The sequence below is a fragment of the Dermacentor variabilis genome, chromosome 10 (genome assembly GCF_050947875.1).
Source record: "Dermacentor variabilis isolate Ectoservices chromosome 10, ASM5094787v1, whole genome shotgun sequence".
NCBI lineage: Eukaryota > Metazoa > Arthropoda > Arachnida > Ixodida > Ixodidae > Dermacentor > Dermacentor variabilis.
Genome location: NC_134577.1, coordinates 98,278,836 through 98,295,984, shown reverse-complemented (window position 1 = coordinate 98,295,984; position 17,149 = coordinate 98,278,836). Strand labels below are relative to the sequence as shown.

General features: G+C 45.3%; 1 protein-coding gene across 1 annotated transcript in view; it reads left to right on the top strand.

The window, feature by feature from the left end:
- The window catches only part of LOC142560840 (uncharacterized), a 42,642-nt gene extending 31,850 nt beyond the window's left edge, over window positions 1-10,792 (top strand). Inside the window, exons 12-16 of the mRNA XM_075673221.1 lie at window positions 230-303; window positions 1,276-1,392; window positions 4,468-4,583; window positions 5,956-6,215; window positions 9,460-10,792. Of these exons, the coding sequence (XP_075529336.1) occupies window positions 230-303; window positions 1,276-1,392; window positions 4,468-4,583; window positions 5,956-6,215; window positions 9,460-9,551 (659 nt within the window). The 3' untranslated portion in view covers window positions 9,552-10,792. The remainder of the gene's footprint in view (window positions 1-229; window positions 304-1,275; window positions 1,393-4,467; window positions 4,584-5,955; window positions 6,216-9,459) is intronic.
- The last annotated feature ends 6,357 nt before the right edge of the window (window positions 10,793-17,149 follow it).

The window sequence follows — 17,149 nt, the reverse complement described above, 5'->3', positions numbered from 1 at the left end:
ATGCAGTATAAGCAGTCGAGGACATAACCAGCAATAGCCGAGAACCTTGCTGAACTTTTATTTGCCAAATGAATGAAAATAGTTCTGAAAGAACAATTTAATAGTATAAGCAGACTCTGTGTTGTTCCTTTCTGCCCCTTTAACTTCTTGGTGCTCCGTAGACAGTCAAAAAGAACTCGATGCTATCCTGGTGGCACAGTTTCATGTGACAGTGTGTCTTTCCTTGCAGTTGCGGGAGCCCTGGAGAGTCGCTACAGCTGCTGCGAGGGTGACGGAGAATCGGACGGTTGCTGCGTAGCCAAGGTGAGAAGCGAAAGGCGCTGACACCCCTTTCCACAGCCCCACCAACTTAATGGGCGCCAACACAATGCACGAGACAAGGATGCCAAAAAGATGCAATGCATCTGCAGAGATGCATTAGCTGCTTTGGCTGTAGCTGCACTCGATGCAGAGGATGCTACTATATTCCGAGCGAATGAGACCTTTTGCGGTCCCCTAAGAAAAGACAAAACTACACGAAAAGTGATTGCACATAATTTTCAGCATTCACACCAATGAACCGCAGAGGTCGTGTGACCAGGTTGGTTACAAAGTGATGGTTGCAAATGCTTGCATCGGTTGAAAAGCAACTAATTTCATGAAGTCACTCACTGCACAATATTTAAGCTTTACAACTGCAGTTGCAAACCTGCTAGACCAATCAGCAACTCAGAAGATGTGCATTGTTATTCAGAGTATACGCTAGCATTTATTTTACGTAACGATAGCGATGCAAGCAGATGTAAATGTATCAATCGCGGGACATTTTGTTGAGACGATGAGCAGATCGTGCTTGCCTGTTGTGAACCTTGGTCATCTCGAGTCATCCCTTCGTCACCAGTCACGATCAGTCACGTGACTATTGTCAATTGCCAGTGTGAGTGCACCTTAATAGACACGGAGACAGAGATATGGATTAAAAAGCAAATGGAGAGCAAATGCAATGTACTGTATATACTGCTCATTTATAAGTAATTTAGCCAAGCCGACATTTCATTGCAGTTAACCTTTGAGAGAGAGCCATACTGTACTAACTGTGATTACTGCAGCGCCTTCAGTGGTAGCTCCTCATCTAATTTCCGTCTACATTTCCACCTTTCCACTAGGATTCCATCTGGAACTTCAGGTGGCAGTTGTACACGCACTCACACACGCATGCTTACACGTGCCTTCATTCGGGGAGAAGCACTGTCTGGCACACACTGTGGTCTCAATTGTGCCTGCCTCGTGTTGCAGGGTCACGTGCACGAGGGCCCAGAGCCGAGCCAACTGACGGGCTTTGTTTCGACGCTTGCCAAGAGCCCACCACCTGGTGGGGGCTGTCCAGGAGTCTACGCACTCGACTGTGAAATGGTAAGTGTCTCGACCTTTACCGGTGGTTCTGCTTGGATGTTTGCCTTAATAGCGCAAGGAAGGTGACAACACAAGAGAAAACGACGTCTTCCTCGCAGTATCAAGGCAAACATGCATACATGCAAACTTGCCCAAATCTCGGTTCTTGTACTTGGAATTTGCCAACCACTGTATGTAGTTGCCAAACTTCAACTTCCAACTCAACTTCAACGGTGGTTCAACAAGATAGGTTCATGGGAAAGCTTGCTTACAGAATTTTGCATATCAGCTATTGTGGCAAATATGTGGTCTTCAGTGGAGCTAGGACTGGTAAGTTTATCAAAAATGTGTTGGATTGTGTACCTGCCGCAGTGGCCCAGTAACCATGGCATGAATAAATGGTAGCAGTAAGTACATGGTAAAGACTCAATATAGTAATACGCCTCGTCACACTGTCGGATAGACTTTTCTCACATTCTCAGACGTTTGGTTTGGAACGCTTACTCGCTCCAGGCTGCTCAGTGGCCATGGCATTCGGCAGCCGAGCTTGTGGTCACAGGTTCGATGCCAGACCACTGCAGCCAGATTGCACTGGAGGTGGAATGCGAAAACACTCACGTGCCACACTTTGGGTGCACTAGGTGAGGAACATTAGGCGATGAAAATTAATTCAGAGCCCCTCGGTGTGTTATCCCTTGTAGCCCAATGTGCAACTTCAGGATGTTAAACCTCGCAGCTTAGTTTAAAGTCTGTTTGATTTGCCTGCACTTCGTGAACAAGTTCAGGCAGTGCTGCACTCACCATTTGTTTCGGAAAGCGAAAGTAAAGTTCACGCCTAGTTTCTGAACTTTTCTGCTCTGCTGGGATTGTCTCTGCCGGAGTTGGGCTGCGATAAGGCAGCAGGCGACGCTACAAGAAATATGGCTGTGCTACTGAATGGCATGCTGACAAATTGCAACGTTAGTTGGCAGCAATGGCACCCGTGTCCGCAAGAGAAGCTGTATTTGTACACAGCCCTCAACTGTGTTCCGAGACGGGCAGAAAAGGCTCTTGAACTCGAATTCGAGGCAGTTTCTTACCAACTCTTCACAATATTTGAGGCATCCAATTTTTTTTTGTCTCAACAGCTTGGATGTTCCAGCATTGCAACCATGACCATTGTACCACTCATTTGTACTTCAGAGCACTGGCAATGAGCCGCTGTTTATCATTTTCCCTATGGCAATGCAGCCACGTATCTCACAAAAACGGGCATCCGCAACGCAGTCACGGGCTTACATGCTGGGCCACACCAACAATAAAAGAAGGCGTGCGATGCAGGCGCACAAGCTGAAGGCCTGCACCATATGCACACTTTTGCATTAGTTTGTGCTCTAATGTCACACTACGGCTACGCTTCTGAACTGGCACTGCACAAGCTTGGAACTGTGCAGCGAACTCCTGAAAAAATTGCAGGCAAATTGAACAGACCATTGATTATATGACATTGACATGCTGAACTCCTCTTCCTGTTCATCATACCAACCGAACATTCACGACGTGTCTCGTATCAACAATGCTGCTACTGGGAGTTTTACCATTCTGGTTAAGCGAAGTTAAGTGTGGAGAAAAGCCTGCTTATGGCTCAGTGCCTCTGTTGTCAATTTCTTTTCTGTAACCTTGTGTGTGTTTCCTTTTTCTTCCAACTTGCTAACATTTCAATATTGTAGGATATGAACATGTTTAATGTTGACGGGGAAATGGCTGTTTTTTTATTCGGAAAGCCTATGATTTGATTTTGCTTCAGGTGCTTTTCAATTCACATTTGATTCATTCTCGGAAATTACTATTTGCACACCCCTTAATAAAGATATGGAAATTAAAAATTTGCCGCATTATAAATTTCAGTATACAGTCCAATCTCGCTGATTCGAAGACGGTTAGCTCGAACATTCGTTTTATCCGAACTGACGCCGCAGTCCCGTCAAAGTTATGTGCATTCCAAAGGGCGAAAACGCCAGGTAATTCGAATGCGCAAGCGTTTGCGACGGTTAATTCGAACATACTGCCCTCCTACAATGCTCTCAGCAGCGCGCCAAAACACGTGGCAGCGCCTCCGACTAGCACTCCTCGGACCCCGCCATAGAGGAAGAGATTAGGAGAGACTCCTCAACGTCGCACGCGAAGAAAAAAAAAAGCCGTGGCGGAAATTTGTGCGCAGGCTTGTGCAGGCGCGTATCACTGATTTCTGTTCGTGACCGGCTTAGTGACTTCTGTTAGTGTCGCAGCACTGCCATGTACCCCATGGAGTCAGTGTGTAAGAACGTTTGAAATTTCGGACGTAAAAAAACCTTCGCCGTCCGAATTTCCGGAATTTTTGCCATGACCGCAGGTCCGAAATGTTACTAATCGGAGCCACCACCACCGCCATTTTGATTGTCGCGCCGCCTCGAGCCGGCGCTCTCGCACGCAGATCCGCTGGCAGCCTTAGCCACACCACGGCAACGCTAGGCCTAGCTACTTCGACGTTCGCTACCAAGCTTCTTGCTGTTCGGTGCCGTGTTTTTCATTGAAACAGTTGGCTGCTGTTAGCAATGGCGCCGACTCCGCCTCTGTAATCCGCGCCGCTGTTTTCGGAGCGCGGAAAGCACGGCGCGTTGCACAATACCGGTTCCCGAAAGTCAACTCCGCCCCGGTACAGGAGTCTCACGCGGTGAAGCATACCAAAAGTTCGAAGGGCAATTGTCACGGGACATGTGTTTCCTTTTATTATACACGCGTGCACTCGCCGCCTCCTGTCACAATACGAGCACCGATACGCCTAATAACTGACTGTAATTTGTAAATATGTGTGAATAAATCTTGTGGAACTTGCCACGCATGTGTTAGCTCGGTGCACATGCGCCACTGCAGGTAAGTCCTCCATTCAGTTAGCTTCCTTTAATTCGAACTTCTTTTAATTCGAGCAAATTTTCGGTCCCCTTCGAGTTCAAATTATCGAGATTCGACTGTACTGAGGCTCATTATACGAAGGTTTAACCATACAACACTCCTCATGGCACATACATGTTACCACGACCCAAGGGCACCCCTTTGAAATAGTTTTCATCTGTGCAGTGCTACACTTCGGAAGGTGTCGAGCTGACACGAGTGACAGTGGTTGGCTGGGACCTGCAGCCTGTGTACGAGACGCTCGTCAAGCCAAGGGGGAAGATCTTGGACTACAACACACGGTGAGTGAGAGGGCTCACTGTGAACCCAGCTCACCATCAGCGACCATGACCCCCCCCCCCCCCTCCAATCAACCTGTTCGTTGTGCACTATGTGCACAGTCAGCAATAATCTCTTGCGTTTAGCTTACTTGCCAGTCATCCAGAAATTTCCATCAAGTTTAGGAATTCAAGCTTGTTCTGCAATTTTATGAATGTTACGTCAAGTGTTACAAGAAACAAATTTTCTTCTTGTGAAAGTTTCACACATCAATCTCCTATCATACCCTTGGAAGCCTCCTGATTGTTAAAGGACACCAAAGTAGTACTTGCTTAGGGCAACTCTATTCTGACATTTTCTTGAAGCAGGAGAAATCGGCCACAGCAGAGTCATTAAAAAAGCCATTGTGATCTAAGAATATAGTATGTTATTTGTCAATGTGGGCAGTTTCAAGTTTGCTGCTACTTGTGGGCTGTCTCAAAAGGTAAATTATTGGTAATAAAGTGCATGTGTATATCCAACGAGAGGTATGTCTTCGGGACAGACTTTTAAATAATTCATGTTGTTCACCGCCTCTTCCATTGCTTTGTTGTGTCTGCTGGATTTTAAAAAATCCAGCAGACACAACACAAGTTTGTAGAGTGGGCTCCAAATCTCTGCGTAGACAGCTACTTAGCCATCTTTGCTTGACAATCGCCATCTTAAGTCCTGTTTCAATGTGTGGTTAGACGGCAAAGAAAGCTTCAAGAAGACAGCATTGGAGTCAGAAAGTATGAAGACTACTTTGCTGTGTAAACAAGCAGATGACGCTGGCAAGATCTGCTATGGGAAGCAACTGAATAGAGTCTAATCTAGTGATTTTGGTTAACACAACTTACCATTGTGGGGAAGGTCCTGTGGACATGGCTAGTGTGTAAAACAGTAAGCGTGAGTGCTGGTTAGACTAGAGGGAAAACACAGGCTTAGGAAAGCGATGTGCACAAGTCGTCAGGTGGCACAGGACTATTATATGGTTTGCAATAACAGATTAAGGAGCACCATAGCATCAAATAAAAAGTGAGTGAAATAACTGAATTTCTTAGTTTTAACAAGTTTTTTAAACAAAATTAATCACATTAACCATACGGTGCAACCTTGTGTTAGAAATTGGGCACCAGGTGGCAAAAGATGTCTAGGAATGTTTATGTTCCAATTACACAGACTGGTGCAGAGAAGAAGCTGTCTTCTAAGATGCCGGGTTAGACAGCTTTCCTTGCTGGAACGAATTGGAACACAGCCATCGTTTGGCAAGTACTGTGCGCAAACCAGCCAGTAACTGCAAGGCTTGCCCGTCGGATGACACTGCCAACTGCCATCGCTGCACAGCTGACTGCGCGTCCCTCGCTGCCCCCACAGGTTCAGCGGCCTGACAGAAGAGGACATGGTGGGCGTGGAGACGAACCTGCGGGACGTCCAGGCAGCCCTGCTGGCCCGTTTCTCGGCCGACACCCTGCTCCTGGGCCACAGCCTGGACTCGGACCTTCGCGCCCTGCGGCTGGTGCACGGGCACGTCGTCGACACGGCCGCCGTGTTCCCCCACCGACGGGGCCTCCCTTACAAGCGGGCCCTGCGCACCCTCATGGCCGAACACCTGAGCAAGATCATCCAGAACGGAGGTGATTGCACTCTCTTCTGTTCGGCCTGTTTTGACAGGCGTGGTAGGTTAGAACGGGGGTAACCTTACACTGGCATGCCTTTAAAGGGAAAGTTAATTAAATTCTTGAGTATTACCTACTAAAACCACCAGATCATTGTGAGGCGCGCTGGGTTCGGGGAGTCCGGAATAATTTTGACCACCTGGGGTTCTTTAACGTACGCCTAAATCTAAGCAGTACACCAGTTCTGGTGACTTAGTGGCTAATGGCACTGCGCTGCTTAGCCTGTGCGCACAACGTCAAGTCCTTGCCACCGTGGCTGCATTTCAGTGGGGGCGACATGCAGGAATGCTGGTGTACCGTGCTTGGAGTGCACGTTCAACAACCCCATGTGGTCAAAGTTATTCCGGAGTCCTCCACAATGGCGTGCCTCATAATCAAATTGCAGTTCTGGCATGTAAAACCCCAGAATTCAATGGTCTTTTTTTTTTTAAATCTAAGTATGCGAGTGTTTTGGCATTTTGCCCCTTTCGGACAGAGAAACGGTTTTCTGCCGAAACATGTGTCAGTTTAGCTTGCCTAGCTGCAGTGTTGCTATTGGTTCATGTCAACTAAGTGGTCTAAATCAATCCTGAAGCCCTCCACTACAATGTCATAGTGTGTGTTGCTTTTATATTACATGTCTCATAATCTGATCTCTTATGCTCTCCCACTTCTAGCATTAGCTTAACCACCACTGCTAGCACAGTGCAGCCGCACTTCCTCGTGAATGAAAAGTGGGCATACCAGGGGGCACCCAAAAGTAACCGGAATCGTACTCCTGCGCATCATGCACCTGTAGTATGTACGAGATTTTGCTGCTAGGGCGCTGTGGGAGGACCTCTCCTGAGTCAGTATGCCAAGTGGTGTCAACTGGCAACGATGCGTGTTGTTTCTGTGGCAGTTCTGTGTGTGTGTCTGTAGTGCACTCGTGACAAGAAGGAATGGCATATTCTTACGAACAATGTACAGCTCTGAAGTATTGCTTTTTACTCGGCAATAACGCAGCAGAAACTATTGTAATGATGCAAACAGTTTACAAAGAACATGCTCTCAGTAAAACACAACTATACGAATGGTTTGCTCGCTTTAAAAGGGGGGAAATGACTATTGAAGGTCAGCCCTGTAAGGGTCGTCCTTCAAGTGCGTGAACCGAGGACAACATCGCCAAAATCCGTGGTCTCATCGAGGAAGACCGACGCAGAAGAATCGAACTCGAAGACTTATCCAGGTTATCTTGGAGCTCCATTCAGCACATTTTGCAGGACGATTCGGGAATGCCACGAGTGGCTGCTAAGTTTGTGCCCAGACTTCTCACCGAAGAGCAAAGGGATCGGCGTGTGGAAGCACATCGTGCAATGAAGGATACAGTCACAGAGCACCCAGAATCACAGTTGACGAGTCGCGATGCTATGGGTACGACCCCGAAAGTAAACAACAGACAAGTTAATGGCAGTCACCTGGCTCGCCTCATCCGAAGAAAGCTCGACAGATTAAATAGAATTTCGAGAAAATGCTGATGCGTTTCCTTTTTTTTTTTACATCAAAGGGATCGTACACTCAGAATTCGTCCCTCAAAACCACGAACCGTGAACCATCAGTTCTGTTTGGAGATGTTGAAACGGCTGCGCAGAAGTGTGGCACGAAAACGTCTGACGTTGTGGAATTCCACTGAGTGGTTCCTGCATCATGACAATGTTCCCATACACATGTCTCTCAGTGTTTAGTGGTTTTTGGCCTCAATGCAGACGACTACTTTAACCCAAGTGCACTGTTCGCCAGATGTGGCTCTTGTGGACATGTTCCTGTTCTGTCGGATGAAAAGAGACTTTAAAGGCAAGCGTTTTGCCGATATTGACAAAGTCAAACGCTATGTTACGACGACACTAGCAGGTATAAAAGAGGCCAAATTTTCAAGGTGCTTCCAACAATGGAATGAATGTTTGGACAAGTGCATTAGTACTAATGAAGAGTACTTTGAGGGTGATTAACATTGTATTTTAAGAAAGTAATGTCCATGCTTTTTATCAGGAAATTCCAGTTATTCTTGGGTCCACCGTCGTATATTTGTGTAAATATAGCCAATGCATACCTGCCAACTGTCCCAAATTTTTCTTACGGTTTACTAATTTGGGATAGTTTTACAATTTTACTAATGTTTCATCAAATCCTAGGAAAAATAAATTCTTTTGATGAAAAAGCTTCGCTCGGCAGTCTAAAAAAAAAAACCATACCCTTGGAGGTCTTCTGATGTTGAAAGGACGCTAGAGTGGTAGCAGTTTCTAGCATGTTTTTTCGTACAAGTTCCGGAGACAGGCACAAAATTGACAATAGCAAGCTCACTTAAAAAGTTGCTGTCATCTTGAAACAGTGTGTTGATGGTCACTTTGAGCTGTACCACGTTCGCTGATGGTTGTGAACTGCAGCTCAATGGTAAATTATTATTAATGAAGTGCGTATGTACCTCACTAAAGGTATGTTCTGAGGGTAAAAGTATATTTTAAAAATGCGTGCTATTTCCTCTTCCGGTACTGTCTTCAGTATCTTTATAAATTTAAAATTTCGCAAGTTGGCAGATATATCAGTGATAAGGACAATGTTAAGCACACATTCCTGATAAAATGTGCACACCACATTGTGCCTGCACTGAAACACAGGAGAGTAAAGATTTGCATTTATCAAGTACTGATTGCTCGCTTTCAAGGAATCGCTCCAACCTTGCATACAGCGGCGCAGCCAGGGAGGGACACACACCGGGAATGTGGCCCGTCCTCCTCCCCTCAACATGTCTGTGTACCAGGATGCTGATTTATTATTTATTTGAATGATTTGTTTTTGTGTTGCAACAGCAAGTGAACAAACATCTGTTGGATCTGTAGCTGACCGCTAGTTAGAGGCCCAATAAAGTACAGGCAAGGCCTAGCATTGCAACATAGCCAAAGAAAGCAGTACACAGAGGAGAGCGAATTCTAGAAACGGAAGAAAGCAAATACTTGGAATGTAGTGTACTGAGGGCACATACACATAAAACTAGGGAAGCAAGCATTGTATACAGGCTAGTAGCTAATGTGATAACAAAGAAACAAACAATAGCCAGTTGACTGATAAAGTACCTATTATACTCTCTATTTGCTTTGTAACACAGTGATCAAGTGCTCTAGGCGAGAGCGTAGCGGTCTGTACTTGAGCATGCAAGTGATCACGTCACGCTTTCCATTGTGCGCAGTGGACGGTCACGACAGCCAGGAAGATGCAGCCGCCTGCATGGAGCTCATGCTCTGGAAAGTGCGCGACGACCTCAAGAAAGGCATCCGATGATGGCACGGATGCCCCCAGCAGTGCCGAACATAGCCGCAAAAAAGGAACTTGGTCCGCTTTGCCATGGCTGGCAAGGAGGCACACCACGTCCTCTGGTGGTCTGGAAAGCCTGCACCTTCAGCAGGGATGGCTTTCGCCTTTTGACACACTGCTTCACTTGCGACGAACGAATTTGGGAGCCCCAGGAAAGCGCCCGCGCAGCTTCGGACTACCCTGGATCCATTGGTATTCGTCTTGCGAGAGCAAGGTTCGCTGGCGGGTTTTACAGTGCATTGAGCTTGAGGCTGGCTGTGCTTAGTGCTAGGGAGGCCAATCCTTTTGCTCCTGAAGAGGGTTGGACCATGGCTATTAGCTCAATTCGAACAATGCTTCAGGCATGTCATTTTAGAGGCCCGCCCGCATACTACAATGCCAAGTGGAGCGAAGAATGAAACGTGTCGAACAAATTTGGAAATTTTTAGCGAAGCAGTAACAAACGAAAACGAGAGTTGTGCAAAAAAAGAAAGCGTTTATGATTTGTCAACAAGCATTTTGTTAGGAAAACTGATTAAGGACAGGCGGCTTTCTAGCATTGCCTCTGATTTTTTTAAGAAAGCTGCCACTCAGATCGAGGACAAGAAAATGGTAGGCAACAGGCTTCGAGCCAGGTCGGCATTAGTTATGCTGCTAGTGTCAAAAAGCTTTCCTTGCCAGGCTCCCAAAGGTCACAAGTGTTTGGGTTTGAGCAAGGCAGAGTCTTAGTTGGACAATGATATAAGAGTTTTTACCTCGCCCATTTGGGCAGAATTAAAGATAGTTGAAAAAAAGAAAGTTTTGTTGTTCGCTCAGGACTTCTAAATAAGATGTGAGAGAGAAAGTAATCACCCCTTTTCTCATCTGCCAAGCTTGGCTTCATCTCGTGCGCACACGAAGTACTACCGTGTCTGCCTTCATTATCTTTGGATACACTCCCCACTTCTCCTAGGTGGCGTGCTTGCCAGTGCTGGTCGCCTGTGGTACGCACGCCACTGACCAGAGCACCCACGTCCCATTGTTAGCACCGCTGGGGTCGTGCTTGACCTATTTTTTCCTGCACGCGTGAAAGTTTCTTAATGTTGAGGGGGAGTTGTAACCTATATTTATGTATATATATAAATATATATGGCACAAACCGTTGTCTGTTCTTGCGCTTGTTTCTTTTCTCCTTAACTGTGAGCAATACCAGAAGAACCGCGTCGAATAAACGTGTTGTTTCAAAGTCACTGGCCTCGTCTCTTTCACTGAAATCACCGATCTGTCTGGCACTGTAGCTGGATCCATTTTTGTAAACTTTCTCGTTCAAGAACTATCTGGGAATGCTCATGGGGTTCTTCCTCTGACTTGTCATGGGGTTTGCTGTCCATTTCTTGGCCTTAAAGCAGCAGCAATTTGCGAAATTAGGAGTTCTTTAGCATATTGTGCTTCCTGAACCTTCGCATTAACCACTCAGTGAAGCTGGAGGGATTACAAAATATGAGTAACCGCCATATTCAGAAACACATCTTAATTTGAAGCTCATGCTTGGCTTGATATAAATTATGCCTAGTGCGAACGTGCCCAAGACACTCATTGCGTTTCTTTTAGTGCATTCACGACAGGCGTCATTTAAATCAAGCCAAGCACGGGCTTCAAGTTGTGCTTCTGAATGCGGGGGTAAGTGGCCAGAACACATACAGATGGCTGCTATGTAGGTTTACTTGTTGTACCCCCTCCCCTTTCAAACTTGTCAGCTGCTACTCGTCACTCATACTATGCGCTTCCAGCATCTCTCTTGGCACTTCTTGAGCCATCATGCTGATCTCTGGTGTACCCCTGAAGGCAGTGGTGTAGCTAGGGGGTGGCATACCGAGCATGTGGCCTCCCCCCCCCCCTTACGAAATTTCTCTGTTAGTATGTGGCCTTCCCAACTCGCCTCTCCTTTCTGGCGACAGCGGCAGAACTGGTAGTGACATACTATTGTGATCCTTTGTTCATCCACGACACATCAGATAAGATATACACAGCACAGTCATTCTCAGCAAAAAATTTTTTAAGAATGTTGTACGAAAATGCTGTGATTCTGCCGGCGCCTTTTGCACCAAGGGTGATTTTCTAGAGGTAGTGGAATTTTGCCATATTGTGGAATTTGCCATATTGTGGAATCCACCATCTTGTCAGCACTAGTTGGCTCGGAACTATGCTATACAGCCTTCCTAATTGGCTCAAATACAGCAACATGGCAGAATTGGACTCTGTCCATAATAGCACCAAGTCCACTGGATCTGTCACTAATAGATAGTAAGGACGGACATTGGACATAGCCAACCCTAGCAAAAATTCCCAATAGAAAAACCAATAGCCTATTGGGTTATTGACACCTATTGGTCTATTGGTTTTGTATTTGCCTATTGGTTCTGTATTGGCCTATTGGAACTATATTGGCCTATTGGAACTATATTGGGCTATTGGAAGTATATTGGCCTATTGGAACTATATTGGGCTATTGGAACTACATTGGGCTATTGGTAATGTATTGACTTTGTACTTACCTATTGGATCATTGATACTTATTGGTCACGTATTTGCCTATTAGAATTAGTCTTGTATAAGTGTGTCGTTGGTGCCCGTCTTCATGCAGAGGGTCTGCAATGTGGCAACACCCCCTAGTATAATAAGCAGAGTGGATGATTGAGGCATATATATGTACAATATATTCTCCATATCAAAATTACATATGTTTCTTCTGGCCTTTCATGATATCTGCGATCTTGCAGGCGACTATTTTGCCAAGGCAACTTTGTCTTGTTGCAATTTCTTGCACGTTGCTGCATCGGCGCTCAAGGTAATGCCTGAAAAATGCTGAAAATAAAATAGGGCCAAGAAATGAGAAACTGAAGCACTTTCTTTTAATCTATCAAAGCTTAATTTCAATTGCAAAGTATTAGTATAGAAAGTTGGGAGCACAGAAATTATCTAGACCTTTAATTCACTGCAAATATGCGTGATGTTGCAACAGATTAACTACAGCAAAAGATTGCATGTATGCACCAGTTATAGAATCTTAAGTGGGTTAGAGCAAAGCTTTCAGAACATCATATTTTATTGCATCCAAGGGTGGCTTGGCCTCCGTTTTTGTCCTATTTGATGCAGCGCCAGTGACACTTCTGTTCATGAGGCCTGCAGTCGAAAATATTTGCACGCTGGCCTCACGAACAAAAATGCCATCTTTTGGGCGCTGCATCAAATGTTCATAGATTGACTTCTGCAGCCACACGCCGCTACCCAGGAACACCTGAAATGATAAAACAATCGCAGCAATACTGTCACATACCAACATTTACTACTGCAGCAGAAAATTAAGCAATGCAATACTATTTTTCAATAATGGTTTATGTCATTGCAGTCGCTAGATTATGCTGTAATGCAATTACCAATCAACATAAAAGGCAGCTACTTGTAGACATTTGCATGCAGCGTTTTAGAGATTATGCTGTAATGCAATTACCAATCAACATAAAAGGCAGCTACTTGTAGACATTTGCATGCAGCGTTTTAGTTATCAAGGGAAAGAATGTTGGCCTTGGATAGTGTGTGCAGGCAAACGAAACAACAAAGAAAGAAAAAAGTAAAGCGGAAAAAAAAGCATGAGTTCAGTACACAGGTCTAGCGCTCAGTTATGAATAAACTCGCCCCAAAAAATGTTTTGCTAAGAAACAACAGTTACATGCAGTTAAATATTGGCACCAACTACTGACCCTGTACAATAAGCACATTCTTTGAGCTCTGTTGATTTCTGTAATTGCTATTTGATTCCAGCAAAATGCTTTGCTAGGCTAGAAGTGCTCTATCCTATCACCCTCCATTTTTTTTTTCTGCTTCCATCATGTCCTTATTTCATTGTATGGAGCTACACAGTAAACAATGCACAATACTCACCGAAACCAAGTACAAGTTATATAAATGACGAGGAAGATCGAGCATGCCAGAGTAAGAAATCGCCTCAATATTTCAGTACTAAAGCACCAAAACAGAGTAAGAGCAGGACAACTGGCCATTCATCACCTGTAATTTTAAACAAATGAAATTTAAGTGAAGTTTAATTAGCACAAACCTCGTTCCCAATCGGTGAATACAGCTTTGTACCTTCCACCGTCTCACTATCAGCACCCTCCCAGCTTGCTTCGGCCTCTGCTGCAGACTGTGGCCTGGTAGGTGATGACTGTTCAATTGTGGGTGCAGCAGGTGATACATGCTCTGCTCCCTCAGGGGAAACCTGCACCTGTGGTGTTTTCTTGTGTGCGGAGCATTTCGCAACCACTGTTGTGCAGGAGCCGGGTTGATGCTCCCGAGACAGCATGCGGTTTTCTGTGCAAAGAAACACATGGTGGTACTCAATGGAAAATAACTGTTATTGCTAAACAACTTTCGACATTCACATACCACATGTGTTCAGCAGAACTGAAAGAGATGACAAACAGCCAAATATATGCATCTTAGTAGCTAGCAATAAAAGTTTACCGTTGCAAATGGAATAAAAACTGCTATAAAATGCAAACCTGTCTTAAAAATCTTGCTACACAATGCTTTTTCAAGCATTTCCACTCGTTTGTTGAGGTTTTCATTTTCAGTTTGGAGCCGCTCATTTGTCGCTTTCAGCAGGCTATTCTCCTGCTCCACCCGCTTGGCCTCAGCTTTCCAGTCTGGTTCACTATGGCCAGTTGTGGCAAACAGTGCCTCCATTTGCTCCTGCTGAAACGCTGCCTCAGCTTCTCTTTTCCTTGACTTCAACCGCTTCGCAGCCTTTTTCATTACCTACATTTAAAACGGCAATAGAAAAATGTGACCAGGTAATATTTACTCACTTTTACAGGGCAAGAACTTGAATAGAGAATTTGTGAAACAGAAAAATTACAGCATGAGCATATGCATAGCAGGCTGTTATGAAAATGTAGTCATTTTCCCAGTAGAAGCAAATTATTTGATACGTCAAGATGTCCTAAAGCTGGTACATGGAGAAAGAAACTGTGGTTTCTTTCAGAAAACACTTTCATCAATGAATTACAATCACCGATATGTTCTTTTCCGAGATGGTGATGTGACTATCATACCGTACGCATGCCACTAAATGTCAACCTAAAGATGGCCTAAAATAAATTAAGCTAGGGCAGTATGAGGCAATCAGATATGCATTATGTACACCGTTGTAATTTTTTAGCGATATCACGCGAGCGTCGACCGTACGGCGGGTCAGCGGCTTAGTAGCGGCGAGATAGGTGGGATTGCCAACTTTGTGTGCGGTCGTGCGAGACGAATTGTAGTTCGAATGTATTGTGCTGTGTTCGCTTCAGGGGTGCCCCTCACCACTAGAAGGCCACTGACACGCCGTGCGGTCGATGCTCGCGCGATACCATTAAAAAATGCGAGGGATATCGCAATCAGTAATGAATTAAACATATAGACATATTAGTTGACCATCATGTGGCTCTCATAACAATACTTTTAACAATAAGATCGAGAAGCTGCTTGGCACGCACTACAACATATAAATCGTATCAACTAGAGTGTTATTATATGGTGATAAACGCGTTTTTGACATACAAAAAGAAAGGGTTAGCGAGACTTGAAACAACACTCACTCTAGAAGTTAAATGTCTGGAAACAATTAATTGTTTCCAGACATTTAACTTCTAGAGTTGAAACGGGAGAAAGACAAAATTGGGCATTTTCTCCCGAAAGGCAATGCATTGAAAGTGATAGCAAGGTTTTAACGTTGTGCCGAAGCTCCTCAGGCCATTTGGATTTACGCTAACAACCATGGGGAAAAAAAAAGTGTCGCGTAACAACCTTGAATGCGAGCACCCACCTCCCTCAAAAAGGGGGGTAATCCAAGGGATGGACGGAAATTCTACCATAAGCACGTGCGTGATCACGTAACGTAACAGGAAAGCGGTATGCCGCCTGCCTGGTTTCGGCGCACGCTTGTTGCCTGTGCTCATGCGAGTTCCACTTTTCCGGCCTTTTCTTCCTTTTTCTTCATTCTCCGGCTAGGTGAAATTCCCAGTGTGCAACGCGTTGAGCATCCAGCGAGAGGCATCGGAGCAGGTTGGTTTGTGGTGTACGCTAGGTGCGTGCTCCCTCTTAATCTTATTTCTTTCTTCCACGTTAGCATAGGCGATAACGGCTCTTGTGCAGCAGAGACAGCACCCTAGCCAGGCATCTCACCACACTGGTGCGATGAGGACTGCCGCCAGAGACGTTGCAGGCGCCTCGCCTCGATGGTACACGAGATCAGTGGCGTACCAACTATTTCTCGAGGGAGGGAAGGAGGGGGGAGCAAACCGCAAATGATCTGATCTCTCTCTCTCTCTCATGTATATACAGCGAATTACTTTTGCAAAAAGTCGCACTTTCGCCCGAGATGCGAAGCAGCGATTACGATAGCAAATTAGTAGACTGCCATAACAATTCTATTGGTATTGAAATGGCCCTGCTCGTTAGACCAAGGTCATTTTCACGAGCATATGTACGATAAGTCGTGATAACGCAATGAAATTCGACAGTTATACCTGTAAGAGGTTGACTACATTTTTGACGATAAGATACTGAGACTGTAACGCTATGTAGGCTATCTCTGAAAATATATAGTTCCAGCATTTGATAATCCAATGAGTTCATGCCTAAGGCGCACAATCGTTGGGTGCGGCTGATTGCAACACTTTAACCTAACCTTCCCCTCGCCCGCAGGTTAAATGTAGCAAGCTGATTTGAATACGGATATAGCGATCCCTCCCATCCCTATAGAAAAAACGGCGTGATTCAAGTTGCGCAGTCTGATATTTGTTACCGCGGGAACTGCCCCGCGCCAGACGTCATCCGCTACAGGACGTCCTGAGAAGGCACAAAAGACAATCCTCGCTGCCCAAGCAGAGGATGCGTAGCAAAGTATTACTTATGTGGTGACTCTTCCTTTCCCTTATGACTTCTCGCTCTCTCTCTTACGGAAGAAAATTTAGCTTCAGCTGTAATTTTGTAGGGCTTTCCAGCATGCAGCCGAAAGTGGCCGCTTTCAAAAATGCGGGAATGGGGCAATGGACATACTATGCCCCCCCCCCACTTTTGAAAATGGGGGGGGAGGCAATGCCCCTCTTGCGCCTCCCCCCCTTGGTATCAACGCCTATGCACGAGATGAGATCGGAGGGAAACCGTCGGCGTTTCTTGAAGGTTTCTTCGGCCGAAACGTAAAACATGGAAATTTATATGTGCATTTTCGTGGGAATTACATCAGTTGAAGTTATTAGTTGCGAAATCAAAAATGGCGTAATGGGGCGGGGGCATAGAAGTGCTCGAAGTGATTTTCTTACTTTCTAAGCACGGAACATTTGTAACTGCATTGCCGGCCAAACCATACACACCAGCTTGAGGAATGCAACAATAAATTTCCAAGAAACTTTGCTAAACGCCCTTTAATATATTGCATCTTGTGGCTCATTCTGCTCTATGTGTTTATCCACGCAGACCATGCTAAACGTTAAAGAATTATCCTTTCCGCCCCCTCCCCATTTCTCTTGCGCTCGTTCTATTGCGCTGTTAGAGAAATTTTT